This window comes from Aquarana catesbeiana, unplaced genomic scaffold (genome assembly GCF_042186555.1).
Source record: "Aquarana catesbeiana isolate 2022-GZ unplaced genomic scaffold, ASM4218655v1 unanchor235, whole genome shotgun sequence".
Lineage (NCBI taxonomy): Eukaryota > Metazoa > Chordata > Amphibia > Anura > Ranidae > Aquarana > Aquarana catesbeiana.
Window position 1 is genome coordinate 175594 of NW_027362663.1, and position 24000 is coordinate 199593.

Sequence of the window (24000 nt, forward strand, 5' to 3'; positions counted from 1 at the left end):
CTAGAATGGGTCTGACATCTTCATTTGGTTTTGGTACCATAAAGTGATTTGAATAAAACCCCATGTCCCTCTCTTCTGAGGGGACCTCTATTATTACTCCCTGAGACATTAACCGGTCCAGTGCCAGAAATAAGGACTTTTTCTTTACTGGGTCCTTGGGAACGTTTGATCTTAGAAAACGAAACGGTGGAAACTCTTGGAACTCTAGTTTGTAGCCTGCACCCTCTAGTGGATCGGGAAGAAACAGCAGCCAGCATGAGTAAGAGCACATTGCATCAATCACACTGCTCCCAGTGGCTACCGGGAAAAAAAACAGTCAGATCTCTCTATTTTTAAAATAGAAACTGCAAACAAATGCAGACTTACCATTCCTCGCTGCAGGACTGTAGATAGCAGGAGTCCAATCTTCACCCATCACAGCGAGCTTTGTCATGACAGACCTTCAGAGACCGCGCCCTCCTTGTATATGGGGTCCTCTCCCCTGGACCTGTACAGCACCCTGCCAGAGCAACTCTTTGGTATAGCTTTCACGTGACCAAGGTGCCGGAACTCAGGGTCCAGCTCTCAAAAGAGAAGCATTACAGGCAGAAACCTTGCTCTTCTTATAAGAGGCTCGGGTACCATCCATTTTGCTCTTTCAGGCACTTTAGATGGATCCAATTGCATAGCCCCTTGGTCCCATCAGGGATTTCTTAGCGGATCTCTTCTTAGCACTTCATTACGTGACCAGGACCTTAGACACTGGCGAAAAAAACTGAGATACTCTCAGAAAATATATCATGTTTTGGGGGTTTTTATGTAATCTTCAGGCCTACAGTGATTTTACAGTGATTTTTAAAAAATGTCTGCAGAAAATGCAAAAACCTCTCTGGCAGCAAAAGGGTTAAAGTTGCTTTTAAAAAAAAAAAAAAATCTGTTGAGGTCACCTGACTCCCGTGCAAAGTGGAGCTCCAGTCTGCAGCCAGATACGATGTGACAGGAAACATTGTTTCTAATGTCGATTGAATGTTTGTTACATTAAAGTTCATTAAACAAAAATTAAAATAAAAAAAAAGAGTGGAGGCCACTTGTTTCCTGTCAAATGTGGAGCTCCACTCTTGGAAGACAGGAAGTGATGTCAGGTACAGACAGGAAGTTCCGGGTGAGAGGTAAGTCGGGAGGACGTAGAGAGAAGACATTGCTGGAAGTGGCAGTAGAGGAGGTAATAAGATCTTATTTTCTATTTACACCCAGTAACCCCCCGTCATGTCCGTCCTCTTCCTCCATAGTCACTGTGATGTCTTTTATCTCCAGCAGATGATGATACACACATATATAGTGTGGATATACGAAGATTAGCAGGGAGGATCAGTTGATGATGAATAGTGATGAGCTCCGGTGTGTTTGAAGCCTCACATTCCCCATCCCGACAAGAAGCCGACACTACACAGCGCTAATCACAGACAGTGAGACATTTCCTGCTCCTCAGCTGCACAGATAAGGAAATTTCTCACTGTCTGTGATTAGCGCTGTGCAGTGTCGGCTTCCTGTCGGGATCGGGAATGTGAGATTTCCAACCGGAGCCCATCACTAATGATGAATATATCTTCCTTCCAAATCTGGTCATACATGGTTCAGTTTTATCGTTCATCCAGCGGGATGAGAGGAAAAAACTGAAGTGATTCCCCCATCCACACATTGGCGGGGGATGGGGGAATCCTCCCCGCTGCACTATTGTATTCTGACAATGGGGGGCGCTCCTCCGCTCTCAGAATACACAGATCAGTGATGAAGCTATTGGCTGCAGCCGCTGATGGAGTGACTTTTATCCGGCAGTGACCACACATGGATGGAAATGTGACCGATCTCTGCTGAACCAGCTGAATTTCCATGTCTCTATGGTCAAATCCCAGGTCACCATGGTAACTAGAAATGGTGTCCTGGCCCCTGGGCTCTTGTCATTCTCACTGTTGGTCTGAATAATGTTTCTGCCTGAAACCCGGACACATTATTCAGACAGGAATGTGGCTCGGAGCGGGGCCAGGCGGGAGGGGGAGGGGAGGAGGAGGAGATGATGACACCCGACCTGTGAAGTGAGGGGTGGACTGGACAGGACAGGACATGAGAGGACTCATCTCACTGAGCTCCCGCTGCCGATCTTTCTCCTTTCTGCAGCCCCATTACTGTCACCATCGGCTCCTGCTTCCACCCACAGCTGCCTGTGTCCCTGCAGAGCGCTCCGGCAGAACAGAGAGGAAGGAGCGGGACCGAATCTCCAACATGGCGCCACCTCGGCACTGCCACAAAGATCTCCACAAGGTGCTGAGAAACAGGACTACAGATTCCTTACAGGAGTAACCAGGACAAGCCTGCAAAGCAGCCAGCTAAGAAACCAGCCAGGGAGGGACATGCTGCTTTATGTACACAAGATGTCCTCTCCATCCACTCTGCTCTCACACACTGCTGGGCAGATGTACAGGACATGCAGGAGGACACAGGGGAGGGGGGATTGGATTACTGTCATGCACTCCATGTCCTGTGTTCTGCACCTTGAACCCCATGTTCTGCATTCTGCACCCAGCACATCATGTCCTGCATTTTGTGCCCCATGTCCTACATTTTGTGCCCCATGTCCTGCAGTGACCTCCACCCTGCACCCCATGTCCTGTGTTCTGCACCCCATGTCCTGTGTTCTGCACCCCATGTCCTGTGTTCTGCACCCTGCACCCCATGTCCTGCTTTCTGCACCCCATGTTTTGCACCCCAAACCCCATATCCTGCACCCCATGTCCTGCACCCTTGTCAGGTACCCAGTATCCCATGTCCTGCATTCAGCAACTTACACCCCATGTCCTGCGTTCTGCTCCCGTCTCCTGCTTCCCATGTCCTGCGGTACCCTGCACACACTTCTCTGGTATCCTGTACCCCATGTCCTACGTTTTACACCCTTCACCCTATGTCCTGCATTCTGCACACTGTACCCCTGTGGTGACCTACACCCTTCTCTGGTACCCTGCACCCCCTGTCCTGCATTCTGCACACCATGTCCTGTGTTCTGCACCCTGAACCTCATGTTTTGCATCCTGCACCCTGAACCCCATGTTCTGCACCCCATATCCTGCAGTGACCCTTGCACCCCAAGTTCTGCACCCTGCACCAGCAGTCCTGCATTCTGCACCCAGCACATCATGTCCTGGGTTTTGTGCCCCATGTCCTGCATTCTGCACCCCATGTCCTTCAGTGACCTCCACCCTGCACCCCATGTCCTGTGTTCTATACCCTGCACCCCATGTCCTGTGTTCTGCACCCTGCACCCCATGTCCTGTGTTCTGCACCCTGCACCCCATGTCCTGTGTTCTGCACCCTGCACCCCATGTCCTGTGTTCTGCACCCTGCACCCCATGTCCTGTGTTCTATACCCTGCACCCCATGTCCTGCTTTCTGCACCCCATGTTTTGCACCCCAAACCCCATATCCTGCACCCTTCTCCCTTCTCCTGCATCCCATGTCCTGCGGTGACCTGCACACCCTTCTCCGGTATCCTGTACCCCATGTCCTACGTTCTGCACCCTTCACCCTATGTCCTGCATTTTGCACACTGTACCCCTGTGGTGATCTACACCCTTCTCTGGTACCCTGCACCCCCTGTCCTGCATTCTGCACCCCATGTCCTGCATTCTGCACACTGTACCCCTGCAGTGACCTACACCCTTCTTCATTACCCTGTACCCCATGTCCTGTGTTCTGCACCTCATGTCCTGCATTCTGTACACTGCGCCCCTGCAGTGACCCACACCCTTCTCCGGTACCCTGCACTCCATGTCCTGTCTCCTGCACCCTATTACATGCATCCATCTCCTGCACCCCATGTCCTACATTCTGCACCTCACAGATTACTCACAAATTACTTGCCTGGCCCCGGGCACTGACAGCCCACACTGCCCTAAAAAAAACTGTCTCCTTTTTCAGCTGGCTCCTAGATTCCTTCATTATGTAAGACCTCATTCACACAAGGCAGATTCGCTAAGCAGAGTCCGCCAGCTCAGCAGGAGATCTCTCCGTTGATCTCTGATACGGACGGATGCGAACGTATTGCCATACGTCTAATTTTAGCGGATCGGATGTCAACAGACATGGTCACCGCGGACATCCGTCGCTCCATAGACCTGCATGGAGCGTCCGTTCAGGTCCGCCTAAAAAACTGACAGGCAGACCTGAACGGTCCGTCCGTGTGAAGGGGACCTAAGTCATGCTGAGATAATCTCCCATTGGCTGAGCAATATTCTCATTTGTCTCTGAGCTCCTTCTTGCTATTCCTCGTCCTGCCTGTTGTTTCCTTGGATTGATTTTCTGTGTAGTGACCCCGGCTTCATCTCTTGGATGCGCTCATCTGTTGCTTGTCCTGACCTTTATCCTGATTCCTGGATCTCCTCCTCATCTCTCCTCCATATCCTCTTACACAGCTTTTCTCCACACCTGCAGTGATCCTGGGGGGTGGAAACTTGGCACCAGCACTCAGCAAAATCCATCCCCACCATTAGGAGCTCTGGAGAAAATTGTCTGCTATTTACACTCCGTTCCTCCGCACGTCACCTGATCACATGAGAGATTACTTTCACAAATTCCTGACAGATTTCTGTATGGTAAAGGTCAAAGTTCACTCTTCAGTTTAGGAGAGGTAGGACGCACCCAGGAACAATGATTTGGTTTGCACAGGGGCCTCAAAGAGGGCCCCTCAAATCTCCCCATCCAAATGTCCATCCATCTGAAGTCAGAAAATCCTATGACATCACACTGACCTCACAGCTCCTCCTCCCAATGTCCCTCCATCTGGCTTTTTAGGATGTGGGTGGACTCTTGGCATCCTCACTAGCATAGTGGGACTGTTGGTTCTGTGTTGTATGTAATGTATCCCTCATGTCTGTAACAACAAGTTTTTAACCTGCAAAGTGTTGGGGTCCTTTCTGGATAAATTATACCTCAGTCTGAAGTGGGGCTTTAATAAAATGGAGACCTGAATGGTGAGGTGAGGAGGATTCTGGGAATATCATTTAAATGTTACTATTTGTGTTCAGATCTAGAGTTTTCCTCCTGTAAAGTCTGGAGATCATATGACCATCACATTGCCCCCACCTCCCTCCCTGATAGAATAGAGAAATACAAAGAAGATTCTAGAAGTCACCAGAGAGATCATGGAGGAGAGGTGAGCGGTGCTGGGAATTCTGGGACATTATCCAGTAACAGACAAGGGATGTGTCTGGATGGTGACTGTATCATTGTGTGTGTCAGGTTCCTATAAGGTGTCAGGATGTCACTGTCTATTTCTCCATGGAGGAGTGGGAGTATTTAGAAGGACACAAGGATCTCTACAAGGACGTCATGATGGACAATCAGCCGCCCCTCACATCACCGGGTAAGAGGAGACTTTATTGTAAAGGAGAGAGCAGTACGGAGGGTCCACCTAGATCCCCCATCATCTGATAAACACATAGAAACAATGTATTCAGTCAGTGTGTGTGTTTCCTACAGATGGATCCAGTAATGGGAACCCACCAGAGAGATGTCCCCGTCCTCTGTATTCCCGGGATTCCACACAGGAAGGTCACACCATCCCTCACCATCATCAGGTAGATGAGGAACAATCACTGATAGTATCATTAGGATCTGTACGTTATCTGCATTGTTACCATTGATGTCATTTTTATTATATATTCAGAGTGGAAACCTGAGAGATTCTAAAGTTGAGGGTAAAGAAGAGATAAAAGAGGAGGATGATGAGGATGGGATGATGGAGGAGTCAGAGTTTCCAAAAGAACACAAAGATCTGTACCAGGACACCATGGTGGAGTCATCCAGATACAGAAACCCACCAGAGAGATGTCCCCGTCCTCTGTATTCCCGGGATTCCACACAGGAAGATCACACCATCCCTCACCATCATCAGGTAGATGATTGACATTATTTGGTAGTTCTGATTTATACACAGCATGTTTGTTACAATGAATGTTTTGTTATATATTCAGAGTGGAAACCTCAGGGATGATAATATTGATGTTAAAGAAGAGTATAAAGAGGAGGATGAGGAGTATGGAGTAATGGTGGAGTTATCAGAAAGACACAAGGATATGATGGAGCCACCTAATACCAGGAACCCACCAGAGAGATGTCCTCATCCTCTGTATTCCCGGGATTCCACACAGGAAGATCACACCATCCCTCACCATCATCAGGTAGATGATTGACAATTATTGGTAGTTATAATTGATACACAGCATGTTTGTTACAATTAATATTTTATTATACATTCAGAGTGGAAACCTCGGATATGATAATATTGTTGTTAAAGAAGAGTATAAAGAGGAGGATGAGGAGTATGGAGTGATGGAGGAGTTTTCAGAAGGACACAAGGATATGATGGAGCCACCTAATACCAGGAACCCACCAGAGAGATGTCCCCGTCCTCTGTATTCCCGGGATTCCACACAGGAAGATCACACCATCCCTCACTGTTACAAGGTTGGTGGGACGGAGGTTATAAAACACACTTATAGAGACAATGTGTGGATTTCTTATGTGATGTCACAATATTAAGGGCTCATGCACACAGGACGTTTTTAAAGCTGCTGTTAGGGGTGTCTGTTTTTTTTTTTTAACTGCTTCTAAACGCTCTTCCATGTTAGCCTATGTGTCCTTGCACGCATAAACTCAGAGGCATTTGGAGGCATAAGCGTTTAGGGACAGTAGAAAAAAAAAAAACAGTCTTTGCTTCCAGGAGCAGTAAAAAAAAATCTGACGCCCCTAAAAGCTGCTGAGCATTTCTTTTTTACAGGTCAAAATCAATGGTTCCCTATGGGAGCCCATTGATTTGAATAAAAGTCGCACCACAAGTCGGGTCATGATGATCCGACTTGCAGTGTGACTTATGCGCTGAGGATCTTGAAAAGGAACAAACGAGCGCCCCCCCCCCCCCCCTCTCCAGGACCATACCAGGCCACATGGTGGGTGCTTTGGGGCAGGGGGGCCCTGTGCTCCCCATTTCAAAGCTCCATGTTGATGGGGACAAGGGCCTCTTTCCGACAACCCTGGCCATTGGTTGTCAGGGTCTGCAGGTGGGGGGGTTATCAGAATCTGGAAGCTCCCTTTAAGAAGGGGTCCCTCCACCTTATGTGAATGAGTATGGGGTACATCGTACCCCTACCCATTCACCTAAGAAAAAAGTGTCAAAAATAAAAACAGTACACAGGTTTTTGACAAATACATTTATTAAAGCAGCTCAGGTGTCTCTTCTCCCTCCGACGATGTCTTCATCCTCCGGTTCTTATCCTCTCACCGCTGATGACTTCACATAGGGTGGGGGGCCGGGATCTGGGAGCCACCTTCTTAAAGGGGGCTTCCATATTCGAATAAGCATGCTGAGGGCCTGTGTCCTGGTTTGGTCCGGGGGGGGTGCTCGTTCACCCCCCTTTTTTTGACCTGCCAGACTGCATACTCAGATAAGGGTCTGGATTTTGGGGGGGACCCCACGCAGTTTTTTTTTTCATTTTGGGGTGGGGTTCCTCTTCATGATCCTCAGCGCACAAGTCACACATGATCTGACTTGTGGTGCGACTTCTATTCAAATCAATGAGCTCCCATAGGGAACCATTGATTTTGAATAGAGACAGAGAAACGCAGTTAAAAGCTAGAGCGGCTAAACGAGCATTAACGCCAATACAAAAAGCTACTGAAAGCACGTTTTTTTACAGCTGTTTTTTTTGCTGGCACTGATAGTGGCTTTACAGCTTGTTTTTTCTAAGGCTCCATGTGCATGAGCCCTTAAGCTTATATCTTACAGATGACATTCACTCTCATTTTCTTGATACAGACTGAAAATCCAATCGATATAAAAGTTGAGGTTAAAGTAGAAGAAGAAGAGACTTATGTTGGGAATGATCAGTGGTCTATGGAGGAGGATGGAATAACGGGGACATTTATAGAGGAGGACACTTCTACAGAGATCAGCACAGGTGGGTCATTAACACTAAATACATTCCTCCACCCATACTGCTCACTGATTGGTCCAGAGTAGGGTGGGGACTGGGTGATATCAGCCTGTAATCCCCTGGTCACTTTCCTGAGCTGTATTCCCCGTCCTGTATTCCTGTATTTCTCTCGGATAATCTTCCTTCTCTGTGCTGCAGACACAATTTATGGATCTTGACTGGATTTATGGAGATTCTGGGGTTCAGCTGGCAGCAAAATGTTTATTTATGCCATAGGTGTTGCTACACCTAGGCACCTGGGGTATGTGCTTTGGGTCTTATTCCCCATACCCGGGTTTAGCAAGATCTCTGGCAGAACAATTCTCCCAGGATTACTTGCTCTGTTATTTGCTGGCTGTGCCGGGTGGAGGGATATGTCTGTATAGTCTCAGACCCAAAACACTGAGTGCAGTCTCAGGAGATGGGAGGCAGCGGTGTGGGACCTCTACAACTTGTCTCATGTAAACATTTAAGCTTCCAATGATTACTGATTACCAATATTATGAGTCCTGACCGTTACATTATATCATTTATATTTCATGCTACATACTCCTGACCCCTGCACTATATACTCTATGTTGTACATTACATCATTCTGATACTATATAATCCTATCTGTTGTATCTTATACAATATGTTGTACATTACATAGTCCTGACTTCTGCTCTCTCCCCTCTACCCACTGCTATATATACACATAATATGGATTCTCTTTTGTTACACCCATTTTCTACCAGCTGGACATTTTATATCTGATGATTTGATTGGAGCACAGACTTTTACATGTTGATAATAATGTGATACCATCCTCAGACTTTGGAACCTTAAAGGATAAGTGTACCTTTTTTGTAACATGATACACCTGTATTCAGTGTGTAACATTTTACTGTTGCAACTGCCCACACTAATCCCCCTGTTGTGACAGTGAGCGGGGAATCTTCTTTCCACACCCACCATCATAATTTTAACAAGTTGCGGATCGTCCACCACACTTTACTGTGACGGTGCAGCCGTGCTGCGCCAGATTACGTACCTAGTAAGTGATCCACGCTCTTCTGGGTAGGGGGCGCGCATGCCGGTCTGGTGCTGATGTGATTCAGTTCAAAACCGATCAATCTTCAGGTCTAGGCCAATGATTAATGGCCTGGTCCTGCTGATCAATTCTGACAAATCACAGAACCTCCTGTGTCTGTGTTTACAACAGAAAATTATGTCATCTTCTCCCCTGGAGCCCTTTTTTGGATCCAGCGTGAGAAGATATAACATCCACTATGAGTACAAGCACCACACTGAAACCAGATTACATAGGCACATTTAACCCCTTATTGCCTCCACAGTTAACCCCTTCACTCCCTGTCACAGTGTCATTAGGTACAGTGTACAGATTTTTTACTAATTACTGTATAAGTGTCACCGGTGACACCACATAGCATGAGCGTCAGTTCCAGATGGCATCAGGGTACCTGCTACATATTCCCTAAAAGTTTTTTAACCCCTGATTGCTCCCCCCCCCATTAACCCATTCACTCCCTGTCACAGTATTAGTACTACAGTGTACAGATCTTTTTTTCTGATCATTGTATTAGTGTCACGGGTAGTGACCAGTTAGTGTTAGTGTCAGTTAGCGTCAATAACAGACAGTGTCAGATTCATATTAATTATCGCATTTAACCCTTTGACTGCCAGTAACACTAACACACACAACTATACACCTCCATTACTAGTATAGTCTGAACAGATCAATATCTTTGATCAGAACTATACGTGTCCCCAATAGTTTAGTGTCTCAAAAAATTCAGCGTTATCAGGATCAGCCCCAAAACCTGCCAGCACCCCCAACAAATGCAGGATCAGTAGATCACTGTCACTTCTGATACACACAAAACCGCAGCGCTCGCAAGATCCGGCCTGATCTCTTCTATTTGTAGTGGTTTAAGCAGCCCCTGACAACTGGAAGCTTTTTGTTCCCGTGAGTCACACTAGGTACCTAGAAATTTAGTGACCAAAATGTCAAATGAAAGGTAAAGTGAAGAGTGAAGAGGCCTACAGGATACTGACCATGACAGATGAGAGTGATGGGGAGTCCTCACTGTCAAAACCAGGCTCAGTATACCAACCTGTAGAGAGCAACGGCACCCTGACAGATAGCTATGATGACAGGGTAGTGGTCCCTGCTAAGGTCAGGCATACCCGACCCCGTTCCCCGATTGCTTAGGAGCTGTACTAGTTCCACTCTACCTTTTGGTGAACTGGTGAGCACCATTGGCCTAGTACATGCTGGTCATAGACAATCCAGCACTGCAGTATCACTTAGTGATGTGGTGAGTCTTATAAATGCAGCCCAAGCTGGTGCGGTGGCTAGCAGAAGTAGTGTCCCGCAGCCACCAAGAATTAGAGCACAGGCCATAAAGTCCTTCCCGCTGCGCTTGCAAATCCTGACTGGGAGCCCACAGATTCTGCAGCATCCGTACTTCCCCCATTCACTGGCCAACCCGGAATTTAGGTGGAAACACCAAATTGAACTCCCTGTGTTTTTTTGGAGTCTGTATGGATCTATCGTGGACCAAACCAATTTATATGTCAATCAATACATCACTGCAAATCCAAATTCAAACCTTGCCAGACAATTTGCTTGGAAACCTATCATGGTTTTCGAATTTAAGATGTTTTTGGGTCTATCCCTCAACATGGGCTTTTCTGAAAAGAATGAGTCACGATCATATTGGTCCACAGACCCGATTCATCGTATGTCCGTGTTCTCTGCTGCCATGGCCAGACATAGATATAAAAAAAAGATGCAATTTATGAACTTCAATGACAATGAACTCTGTTGCCCTAGGTTGTGACCCTGGATATGATTGGCTCCACGAAATTCGGCCCCTCGTAAATCACTTTAACCAAAAATTGCAGCCTTATATACCCCCCTAATAAGCTGTCTGCGTAGATGAGTCCCTTATTAAGTTTTCTGTTTATATTGTAAAAAATAAAAATCCCAGTGGTGATCAAATGCCATCAAAATAAACCTCTAATTGTGGGAAAAAAGGGTACAACATTGCATAACCGTGCAATTCCCCTTTAAAGTAGCGCAGTGCCAAATTGCAAAAATGCTCTGGTCATGAAGAGGGTAAAACCTTACAGGGCTGAAGTGGTTAAACAGTAAGTGAGGGAATAGTCAAAAACCCAATGATGGTGGTCTTCAGGATCAGTCCAGTCTTCATCTTGGTTGTTCTCCCCCATCCTCACTCTCTGACCTCTGGTGGGGCTCAGCCCTGCTGTTATTCATGACTAAATCATGGAATAAAAAAGGAAGTGCAGGACTTCTTGTGTTGGGAAGATGGCAATGAGTGATAGAGGGGGTGGGGACACTCGTCCTATAATTTCCTCATCACTGTCACTCCTATAACAGACAGTTCTCGTTGTTTCCTCACTCTCTGACTAAGGTCCATGAATAAAGAAATGAACTGTTAGGAGATCAGAGGACCCATTTACTAGTTACCTTGAGGGTGGAATTGTAAGATCCTCAGAGACAAAGCTGCCTCATGTGGGCGGAGTCCTGGTTTAAGGGAACCAATCTGCTCATGTCTAGTAATAATCTTTTTATTTCTATTTTAGTAGACGGACGAGAGATGAGGAAAACCTCAGAGGATTGTCTCACTTTGTCTCCAGACTGTAAAGTAGAAGATGAGGACATCACACAGTATAGTCCAGGAGAAAACCTGGCTACCTCGAATGTCCATCCGGCACCACACAGTGTAGATGGACCATCGTATTCCTCTAATCCTGAGGAACCTCAGACTGTGATGGACGGTGCCTTCATTCCAACAGATAAGAGGTTTTCCTGTACTGAGTGCGGGAAGTGTTTCCGTTATAGATGCCAACTTAATGAACACATAAGATCTCACACAGGGGAGAAGCCGTATTCCTGTACTGAGTGTGGGAAGTGTTTCCATTCTAAATCCAATCTTAATGTTCATAAAAGATCTCACACGGGGGAGAAGCCGTATTCCTGTGCTGAGTGTGGGAAATGTTTTTCAGTGAAGTCACATCTTTACAAACATCAGAGATCTCACACAGGGGAGAAGCCGTATTCCTGTCCTGAGTGTGGGAAATGTTTTTCACAGAAGTGCCATCTTGACACACATCAGCGATCTCACACGGGGGAGAAGCCTTTTTCCTGTCCTGAGTGTGGGAAATGTTTTTCAGATAAGTCCAGTCTTTCCAGACATCAGAGCTCTCACCCGGGGGAGAAGCCGTATTCCTGTGCTGAGTGTGGGAAATGTTTTTCAGTGAAGTCACATCTTTACAAACATCAGAGATCTCACACGGGGGAGAAGCCATATTCCTGTCCTGAGTGCGGGAAATGTTTTTCACAGAAGTGCCATCTTGACACACATCAGCGATGTCACACAGGGGAGAAGCCTTTTTCCTGTCAGGAATGTAGGAAATGTTTTTCAGATAAGTCCAGTCTTTCCAGACATCAGAGCACTCACCCGGGGGAGAAGCCACTTTCCTTTTTTGAGTGTTTTTCACAAACGTCCAGTCTTTACACACTTCAGAGATCTTACATGGGGGAGAAGCCTTTTTCCTGTCCTGAGTGCAGGAAATGTTTTTCACAAAAGTCCCATCTTTACACACATCAGAGATCTCACACAGGGGAGAAGCCGTATTGCTGTCCTGAGTGTGGAAAATGTTTTTCAGACATGTCCAGTCTTTCCAGACATCAGAGATCTCACAGGGGGGAGAAGCCATATTCCTGTCATGAGTGTGGGAAATGTTTTTCACAGAAGTCCAATCTTTACACACATCAGAGATCTCACATGGGGGAGAAGCCGTATTCCTGTCCTGAGTGCAGGAAATGTTTTCAACAAAAGTCCCATCTTTACACACATCAGAGATCTCACACAGGGGAGAAGCCGTATTGCTGTCCTGAGTGCGGAAAATGTTTTTCAGACATGTCCAGTCTTTACAGACATCAGAGAACTCACAGGGGGGAGAAGCCATATTCCTGTCCTGAGTGTGGGAAATGTTTTACACAGAAGTCCAGTCTTTCCAAACATCAGAGATGTCACACGGGGGAGAAGCCACTTCCCTGTCCTGAGTGAGGAAATTGTTCCTCAATGAAATCCTGTCTTCCTGTACATCAGGAATCCCACACAACCCTTGAGGTGTATTAGTGTCTTGAGTGCGGGAAATGTCTTTTATTTGAATGTTGCTGGACATCACATCTCTCATGTGGGGAAGAAGCACACCCTGATATACACCTCAGATATACTCCATGGCTGATCTTCTTCATGTAAGAAACAGTACATAAGGAGATCACCAAAGACAGAGATGGAAGTGTTGGCCATTGATAGCAGTAGAAAAAAAAAAGGAGTCATTACCTTTCTGTAATACACAGCACTGTTATTGATTGCCAACTGTTAATTAACCACAAGATGGCAGTTTTCCCAAAGTGCTGATTGTAGTTAGGAGCAGGATAGTTGGTCTTGCCTGCAGGTAGACTGGGTCATTGCCAGCAGCACTACTATCTCTGCAGGAGGAAAGGAGGCCCCCGAGCAACAGGGCCATCGTTCTGCACCGCTACTCTCCAGGACTGGGTGAGAGGGTTCTTAACCCGTACCACACCATCACGCACTACAAGTTCAGAATTAGTTGTTGTCAGTTATTTTTAGTCTAGGATTCCTGTAATACAGGCTGCCACATAGGGACACAGACTTTGTAGTCCTAATTGTGCTGTGCTCAAGTGCCACACACCGTCTATTAGCTTTAATAGTCTCTGTTTGCCTGATCGGTAGGAACTGAAGAAAAGTATATTGCCCCAAGTCCTTCCTACACAAAGAAGAAATAAGTTGCACCCACCAAGTTTCTCACTTGGATATACTTCTGCTAAAACTTACTCCCACCCATTTTCAATTTGGATAACCTCCATACCTTTGTTAAACAAAGTTTAAACTCCCAGTTTTCTTGCCTTTACTAAAGGGGACCTCTGCCTAAAGTGACTGTTGGAAGGGAACATGTTATATCATATTTCTGGATTTTTACTGCCTGATTAATAAAGCCTTTTGTAAGTAGTCTTGGAATGTCAGTAAGGGAGTTTACCCAGCAGAGTGTGTGCAACTGAAGAATGCTTATCAGAATCTTCATCTGGAAAAAGGATTCATGATTTCAATTTTTGATTTCAACACAAATTCACTTCTTAAACAACATTATATATATATATATACTGTATATATATTTACTTGATCAGCAAAATGATAGCTTTAAAGGCGCAGTTTGTGTATTAGATTGCAAAACACAAGGGGGGCTTTTTACATGACCCTTTCAGGAAGAAAGTTATGTACAGTATCATCTATGCTCTTTTTGTTTTATATGCTCTGTAGTATTCTTTTAGTGTTTTATGTTAGTTCTGCTTTCTTTATCAATAAATTGGACCTTTGCTTATTTGAACATTGTGTTTATTTCTATAGCTAACCTTGTTATTATATCACCACCATTAACCTTATTAGAGCTTTGATAGACTAGCTAACTATAGGAATAGACAAGATCATACATATTTATAATAAATAGGGGATATCAAAATCCATCCCAAATTAATTTCAGTGTAACATTCCTCATTCAAAAGGATTACATCTACACTGTGCACCAACATAAAGAGCTCCACCAAAGCCGGTGGAAGAGTCTCTCTTGTATACTGTAATAGGTCATATATGGACTTTTTGTTTACTGAAACCTCAGAGAGTTAAAGACCGGTTCTGCTTACAGGTAGCCCAATGTAAGCTAGCATACCTTCTTCATAGGGATGAGCTTCGAGTTCAAATCGAACCCATGTTCGACCATTCCCCGAATTGCGAACGTTATGGGCCGTTCGTGCCAAATTTGAGTGGCGCGTCACGGCCCATAACTCACTGCGGCATTGCAGTGCATTGCTGGCTAATGATTGGCCAAGCATGCACTATGACCCGCATGTTTGGCCAATCACAGCGCTGTCTGCACAGAGAGCTGTAGTTGGCCAAAGCCAGGGTGGCTTTGGCCAATTATGGCTCAGGGGGTTTAGTACACGCCCCACACTATATAAGGCCGCCTGCGTGGCGGCTTTGTGTAGTGTGTTGCAGTGGAGGAGAGAATTAGACACAGAGAGAGACAGTGTCATTTGATTTAAGTTAGAGTAGGCAGGCGAGTCAGTTAGCTGCACTTACAGTGTATTGTATATATATGCAACCCAGGTGTTGTGTGTGTGTGTGTATATGTGTATATATATATATATATATATATATATATATATACACACTGTATTCAGTTTAGCTAGATTTGTTCCTGTTATTCTCTTTCTAATATACTGACAGGCAGGCAGGTGTTTTTACAGTATTTACAGTTAGTGTACTGTGTTCCCTGCACAGTTGCACCTATAGCTACCTGAAGACAATTGCTGTTGTTCTTCTGATCCTATTAATACCATAGGCAGGCAGGTTGAAGTATTTACAGTTAGTGTACTGTGTACCCTGCACTGGCTTTTGGTCTACAAGCTAAATGACATTTTGAACCAAGCCCACAATTCAGCTTGTCCTTGTGACAGTGAGTGAGACACAGTGAGTGAAAGTGTGAGTGAGAGTAGCAGACAGTGTGGCTCTTTAAATGAGACAGTGTATGGGAGAGACAGTTTGAAAGTGCAATGGCGCGTACACACGATCGGATTTTGGTCGGAAAAAGATATGATGGCTTTTCTGACGGAATTCCACTCAAGCTTGCTTTGCATACACACGGTCACACAAAAGTTTGCTGAACTTTCGACCGTCAAGAACGCGGTGACGAACAACACTGCGTCAAATTGTTTCCGAGCATGCGTAGGAATTTTGCCCGTCGGAATTGCGATCGCATTTTCGGATAGGAACTTTTTCTGACCGAAAAATTGAGAACATGCTCCCAATCTTTTGCTGGCTGGAATTCGGCCAGCAAAAGTCCGATGGAACATACACACGGTCGCATTTTCCGACCAAACGCTCTCGTCAGTTTTTGCTGGCCGAATTTTCGATCGTGTGTACGCGGAATTAGAGTAACAATGTGAGTAACAATGTAAATGAGACAGTAAGTAAAAAGACGTTGAGAATAATGGAATGTGTGTCAGAGTCAGTGTGAGAGAGAAAGAGAGAGAGGGGGAGAGAGAGAGAGAGGGAGAAAGAGAGAGAGGGAAGAGAAGTAGAAGGGAAGGGAGAAGAGAGAGGGGGGTGAAGAGAGAGAGACACAGACAGCGTGGGGGGGGGACAGAGAGAGGCAGCATGGGGGGAGAGAGAGACAGCGTGGTGGAGGGAGAGGAAGAGAAGGGAGGGGAAGGGAGAGAGGGGGTGAAGAGAGAGAGAGAGGGGGCGCGAGAGAGGGTATACAGAGAGAGAGAGAGAGAGAGAGAGAGATATACAGAAAGAAGGGGAGAGAGAGGGAGTATACAGAGAGAAATAGAGGGTATACAGAGAGCAGGGTATACACAGAGAGAGAGGGGTATACAGAGAGAGAGGAGGTGTACAGAGATAGAGAGGGGTATACAGACAGATATACAGAGAGGTGGAGGGGTATACAGACAGATATACAGAGAGGTGGAGGGGTATACAGACAGATATACAGAGAGGTGGAGGGGTATACAGACAGATATACAGTGAGGTGGAGGGGTAAACAGACAGATATACAGTGAGGTGGAGGGGTATACAGACAGATATACAGAGAGGTGGAGGGGTATAAAGACAGATATACAGAGAGGTGGAGGGGTAGACAGACAGATATACAGAGAGGTGGAGGGGTAGACAGACAGATATACAGAGAGGTGGAGGGGTAGACAGACAGATATACAGAGGTGGAGGGGTATACAGACAGATATACAGAGGTGGAGGGGTATACAGACAGATATACAGAGGTGAAGGGGTATACAGACAGATATACAGAGGTGGAGGGGTATGCAGTAGAGCTGCACAATTAATCGTTAAAAAATCGTGAGAGACTTATCTGCTCACTCAGCTGTCAAAAGAAAACATCCAGGCAGTCTGCCAAGTTTTTCATGAAACATTGTAATTAACTCTTCCTTCTTAGATCAAAGGGATAAAACTTCTGTGTGAAAAAAAAAATCCAGGCAGTCTGCCAAGATTTAAACGTGTAAATGCAGGAAGTTTAACCACTTAAAGCGGTTGTATACCCGCTGACATTTTTTTTACCCCTGTAAGGCAAAAGGCATAATGAGCTAGTATGCACCGCATACTAGCTCATTATGAAATACTTACCTTAGAACGAGGCGTCGGTATCTTACCTGGTCCACGCCGAGGGAGCTGTCATGTTGCCTCGGCGTGTCTTCCGGGTATCGCGGCTCCAGCGCTGTGAGTGGCTGAAACCGCGATGTCGTCACTCCCGCGCATGCGCGCGGGAGATTTCTTCCCCGGCAAGGTCCGGCAGCTGCCGGGCCTTCAGCCAAGAATCCCCTGTACGCATGCGCCGCTGCAGTCAGCGGCTCATAGCAAGGGGAATATCTCCTAAACCATATACAGCTTTATTATAGGCTTACCTGTAGGTAAAAGTTAACAAATAGACTATACAACCACTTTAAAGTCTAATGCCCCGTACACACGGTCGGATTTTCCGATGGAAAATGTCCGATCGGAGCGTGTTGTCGGAAATTCCGACCGTGTGTGGGCTCCATCGGACATTTTCCATCGGATTTTCCGACACACAAAGTTGGAGAGCAGGAGATAAAATTTTCCGACAACAAAATCCGATCACATCAATTCCGATCGTGTGTGGCCTGTTCCGACGCACAAAGTGCCACGCATGCTCAGAAGAAATTCCAAGACGGAACAGCTCGTTCTGGTAAACTTAGCGTTTGCAATGGATACAGCACTTTCGTCACGCTGCAATGTTAAAAATGGTTTAATACAGCGCACTCTCTTCTTCTTTAGAATGTGACAAGAATGAAGTAGTTTTGCTGCTCATATTCACACACACTTCTCACAAAGTTTTATTTTTGTTTTTTTATTGGGATTCCCTGAATATATTGTTATTAGTTGTCACATCTGACAGAATTTTTTTTTTATTTAATTTTTTGGGGGATTTTAAGCCTTTTTTTAAATGTAATGTTTGGATTTTTTCAAAGGCTGATCTTTGTTCAATGTTATTTTTATTTTTACTCCAGAATATTTTTGTGTGTGTTTTGTGCGTCAAGTTACCCCAACACCATTGATATCTTTTATTATTTAATCTCCAGGAGATTGTTTGGTGTTGGTGTCCCTTGTTCATTTCACATTGTATATTTGAAATGTACCTGAATCCTCACAAACTGTCATTTTTGAAGTAAAACACATAGGAGAGTATAATTCAAAACAAAAATCCTTTATTAAGGGATCAAAACCAAACAAAGAGGAAGGCAACACTGGATCAACATGAGAAATTAGCGAAGCCTGGGACCCCCACGGCAGACATCAATTCTTGAACATCAAAATTGGTGGCCTGAGGAGACCATATGTAAGGGAGGGCAGTCTGGTCCAGAAGTCCCAGAGATCCGGATAGCAGCAGATGACATCTGTGTCCCCAGGCTGAGGTACCACAAGAGGCTGCATTTTTTGGCCGACCAGACTGGATCCAGGGTCCTCACTGTCTGGTCTTTCTTTCACGCTTCCTTCCCGGCTGTGGCTGTGCAGTTGGAGATGTGGCAGGAGGAGGAGTAGGACCTGGAAAAGGACTGGGAGGACCTGGAGGAGAGGGAGGACGAGGAGGAGGACCTGCAGGAGGAGGAGGAGGACCATCGCAAAGGTGTGTCTGAGCTGTCATTTGGCCCCTCATACCTTTGTTAAGAGCCTCCAATATGAGCGCCTCACACAAGACTTGTTGGCCCTCCTCCATCCTCTGCATTTTATATGCAATGACGGCAGCAATGTCCTCCTCCACGGTCTGTCGTGCTCCCAGGACCTCTGTAGCCCTCCAAAAGAGTCCTCCGGTAGCCTCCTCTAGGGCACTCCTCCTACTGCCACTTTCTCTTTTCAGTGGGGGTGGAGAGACCTGCAGATCGGTCTGGCCACCTCCTGGCTGAGACTTCCCTGTGTATGAAAAAGGGACATGGTTTTAGTTGTTGCTTCATCAATCACAATCATAAATTAGTACTCCCAACTAACATCTAGTTAACATCATTGATTGGACAAGCAGAAATATTTAGAGGAATGCTATACCTGGCTCAATCTGGGCTCCTCCGTGTGTTGCCTGGAAGGCCCAGGTTGGGCGTCAGAAGCCTCAGCCAGGGGGGAAGGAAGCGTGGAAGGAAGACTGGAGAGGAATGGCCTGGGTTCAGTCTGGCCTGCCAGAAAATGCAGCCTGTCATAGTACCACATCCTGGGGACATAGATGTCATCTGCTGCTCCAGATCTCTGTGAATCCAGGACTTTCTTGCGCTCCCTTAGATATGTACTCCTTAGGCTACCAATGAAAATCTTTAAATAGGTGATGTCTGCCGTGGGGATCACCTGCTTCACAATTTCACACAATTGCACCAGTGCTGCCTTCCTCTTTGCTTGGTTCTTGAAATGGGGGTGGGTAATCTCCCACAGACAGGGCAGCTCCCTTAAGATATCTATGAATACTGACATGAAGTCATTGTCTTTCACTAAGATATCCATGTTCACTGCAAGACACAACACAAGACAAAGCCTAATGTCAGACAAAACTCTCCTAATCTTGTTACAATATAGGCTTCAATGTAGAAGCAGTATAGGCACAAGTTTGTCTCTTACCTTCGTTCTTACGATCGGCGCGTCCAATGCTCCTTCCTCCGCTCACAGATCGTACATAATACGCACGCGTGTTACGCTTTATACACACTGCGCATGCGTGTAACTCCGCCCGCCCCTGACGTTCTTTCTAGTCTATTCCTCGGCCCTTTTCGTTCGGCGCAGTGGGTGAAGAGCACATGGCGGAGTCAGAGCAGGTGCGTGCTAATTATAGCAACGAGGAGGAGGAAAGCCCGGATCCGAACACGTCCCGATCCAGAAGGAGACATTTTAAGGCCACAAATATGTCCTTTGGGGAGATGTTCGACATCATGAAGAAGTCCGACTATGACGGAAAGTATGGGCCTTACCCCAACCCCAATATACGAAAGGCCAAGATCATGGCGAAAGTGATCAAAAGTCTGCAGAAGTATTTCGGGGTACGACGATCGAAAGATCAGCTCAGGAAGCGGTGGTCGGACCTGAAATTGAGAGAGCCAGAGCAGTACCGAAAGATCCGGAGAGTGCTGCAAAAAAGTAAGTAGTTGTGCTGTGTTCCTATTCTTTCTGTCTTTATTCCGTTCGTTCTGCTCCATATGCTTTTATTAATTGTAACGTTTAAAAAGGTCAACGTTAATGTTCATGGGCCCATTATTCGTTCGTATCAAACATTTTTCTTTCGGCCTCTAAAACACCATTGTTTAGGCCATATGCATTTTCCCACATTTATTTTGGGCCTACTTGGATGCCAAATAGTTGTTTGTGTAGATGGGTTTGTTACTAGAATGAAATGCAAACTAGATTCTGTGTAAGGAGAGGACACTGAGCAGCTGTTTTCACATCTGGACACTGGAGAACTAGTGTGGGACACCAGAACAACATTTTTATTAGGGGGCCACACAGGTGCTCCAGTGTATACTATAGGGGGGTCTCCATCTGTGAAGCTTGTACTAAACAGGTAAAGTATTGCAGCTTGACAAAGGGCAATAAAAAAAAGACATCTTGGAACTCGGCTAAAATTGACAATTGTACCCCACTTCCAAGCAATGTTTCCTATTTATAGTTCTGCCATCAAATATCTGTGTGCTAAGTATACCATTTTTGTTTTACATAGGGGAGAAAAGACTTGGAGGACACCCCTCATCCGAGGAGACCAGAGACCCCCCACCTCTGGAAGAAGGTGAAATACCACCAACCCAAGCTGAGCAGGAGGAAGAAGATGTGGTGGAGATTGGCACCACAACAGGTGAGTGTCTGCGACCACAGACTCAGATAAAAGAGATGGATGGTGGCAGATTTTTGATACCTGTTTTTGTTTTGTTTCTCCCTTTTTAGGTGATCGTGATCCAGAACGTTTCACATCAGAAAGTGCCCAGATCCTGATCGGGGAGATCATGGGGTGTAATGTAGAACTGCAAAACATACAGCAAAAAATCAATGATGTTATTAAAAAAATAATAACATCATTGATGTTTTGGGGCGAATTTAAAACCCCACAAAATCACTTTTTGTATTGTGGTCCAATCTTTTAAAACTTTTTGCAATGTTTTGAAAAGCCAAATTTGGAGGATGCACACAGTGTATCAACATGTGCTATCTGCCATCACGGGAGATCAATGGACGCGTTTTGGGGGTGCAACCCCTTCCTCAATTATAAAGTAGCGTTGAGGAAGGGCTTGCTCCCCCAAAACACGTCCCTTGATCCCCCCTGATGGCAGATAGCACATGTTGATATTCATAAATTGGTGTGCATCTTCCAAATTTGGCTTTTCCTGCAGTGATTTCCCCCCATCTGAACGCTATATCAAACCCAGTTCCTAAATACTGATGTCTGATATAGCCTTCAGGTTTTACCATATGTGTAAGTTCAAATTTTTTGTCTTTCTTGTTGGTTTTATACAGGCCTGTTTTATCTGAAATGGATATTTCGATTTTTGATAATGCTACTGCAAAAATTGTTATACAACAAACATGTTGGTTTGTTTTAAAAACCTTTGGTAAATGCACATGTGATTGTGCAGGTATAAAAAAATTGCTTACTCAAGAATGTGTGGATTATTGTCTCAACACTACAATACAACATTTTTGGGGTGATGTAATTGCTGTTTTCAGCAAAAATGGGGGTTATTTCCTAAGGGCAAATCCTCTTTGCACTACAAGTGCAGTTTCAGTGCAGTTGCAAGTGCACTTGTAGTGAAATGTGTTTTTGCATTTAGGAAATAACAGCCAACAGTGCTTTGTATAAGGTTACACAATCACGACATTTTCTGGACCCAACACATTTCTGTCAGGGTCAGCTAAAACAAACACAAGCAGTAAATGTCCACAAAGAATTTCTTTTTTTTTTTATTATAAAAAGGTTTCACAGATTGTCTGGCATATTGATAGCCCCCCTACCCGCAAAGAACTCCAGGTAGCGTAACCGGACATCACGGGCACTCAGGGAGGGCAAGCCAGGACGGCCACTTTCAAGCGCCGTCAGTGTGGTTTGATGTAGGATTCTGGCCTCAGGCCCAACTGAGCCAGCATAGTTGGCCGAATGTTTCCTTAAAAAGTTATGGAGAACACAGCACGCCAGTATAATATGGTTCAGTTTATACTCCGCCATATGGATGGGTGTCAGAAATAGTCGGAACCGGCTGGCCAGGATTCCAAATGTGTTCTCCACCACTCTTCAGGCTTTGGCCAGCCGGTAATTGAAAACCCTCTGTTCCGGGGTGAGGGTCCTCATTGGGAATGGCCGCATCAGGTGGTCCCCCAGCGCGAACGCTTCATCAGCAACGAACACAAATGGGAGTCCTTCCACATTGTCCTCTGGAGCTGGCAAGTCCAAGCTGCCATTCTGGAGACGCCTGTAGAACTCCGTCTGGGCGATGACTCCACCATCGGACATCCGGCCATTCTTTCCCACGTCCACATACAAGAAGTCGTAATTAGCCGACACCACCGCCAACATCACTATACTATTAAACCCCTTGTAATTATAATAGTACGACCCCGAGTTGGGTGGTGGGACGATGTGGACGTGTTTCCCATCAATTGCCCCTGGGAGGCCACAGTCTGCCATTTCTGTGGCGTGGAAGGAAACTGTTGAGGAAAAAACAATAAACATTACTATTTTTACTCTGAGCCCGGGTTCACACCTATGCGAATTAGATGCGGCTTACAACGCATCCAATTCGCAGGACATTTTAAACTAGGCTCATTTGAATGAGGCTGCTTCACATATGTGTGATGCATTCGCACTGCGCATTGCACAAAAAACGTGTGCGTTTTCTGGTCATTGCGGTGCGAATTAGAAGGCCATTATCTTCTATGGGCACGCACCTGATTCGCAGCTGTGCTGCGTTGTGAACAGAAATGATCTCCCCTCCTCCTACACCTCCCCCTCTTCCAGTTCCTCCCCTGTCTGTTTTGGTGTGGTGACCGGAGCAAGCATGGCCAAAAGGGGTAGAAAAGTTTCAGCAAAGGCGAAGGAATCCGTGGATTGTGAGGAGCTGATCAGACTTGTGAGGGATAAACCGATGATTTATGACACCCGGCATCCTAAATATAAGGACAACGTTGTGAAAAAACATGCATGGCTGGAAATTGCCAGAATCATCTTGCCAGAGTGGAGCATGTGCTCATCCCAAGTTCAGGCTGCCAAATGTAAGTTTTTTATTCCCTTTCACTACCTGTAGATGCTGTCCTATTGTTTAGTTATGTTGGCCATTTTTATTATAATATTATAATAAACAACAGCATGTGTTTGCCCACAAATCCATACCAGGCCACATGCCCTCAGCACTGTGCACATAACGGCGTCATACAGCGACGGAGGGGTACCTAAATTAACTACTAAGCTAAGATTCGCTTAGGCTAGCAAAAGAATATACAATGCAAATGTTAACAACATTATTTTTATTTAACTAAACCAAAATTATGAAAAAAGCATTATTTGTTACAGCACACTTAACTTTGTCATGGCCCTGATAATATAATGCAAACCAATACACACTTTTTCTGATTAGATAGAATTCATCTGCCAAGGCACCTCCCCAGCTGGCGACATAAAGAAGCTTTGAAATTCCCCATGAATATGTGTACCACTAGTGGTGCCCCTAGTAACATTCCACTGTGCCGCCTCCATGTTATGGCTCAGGGAATCCTCAAATAGATATCCGTCACGTTCACGCACATAGTTGTGCAGTGCACAGGCTGCTTTAACAGCACTGATAGCATGGTCAATACTCAGATTTATTGAAGTATGCATGAATCTCCACTTATTGCAT

General features: G+C 45.6%; 1 protein-coding gene across 1 annotated transcript in view; it reads left to right on the plus strand.

Annotated features, from left to right (window-relative positions):
- Positions 1 to 24000, plus strand: part of LOC141121952 (uncharacterized) — a 234718-nt gene that overhangs the window by 25841 nt on the left and 184877 nt on the right. Inside the window, 4 exon segments of the mRNA XM_073611718.1 lie at positions 5509 to 5606; positions 5696 to 5923; positions 6003 to 6209; positions 6289 to 6495. Of these exon segments, the coding sequence (XP_073467819.1) occupies positions 5509 to 5606; positions 5696 to 5923; positions 6003 to 6209; positions 6289 to 6495 (740 nt within the window).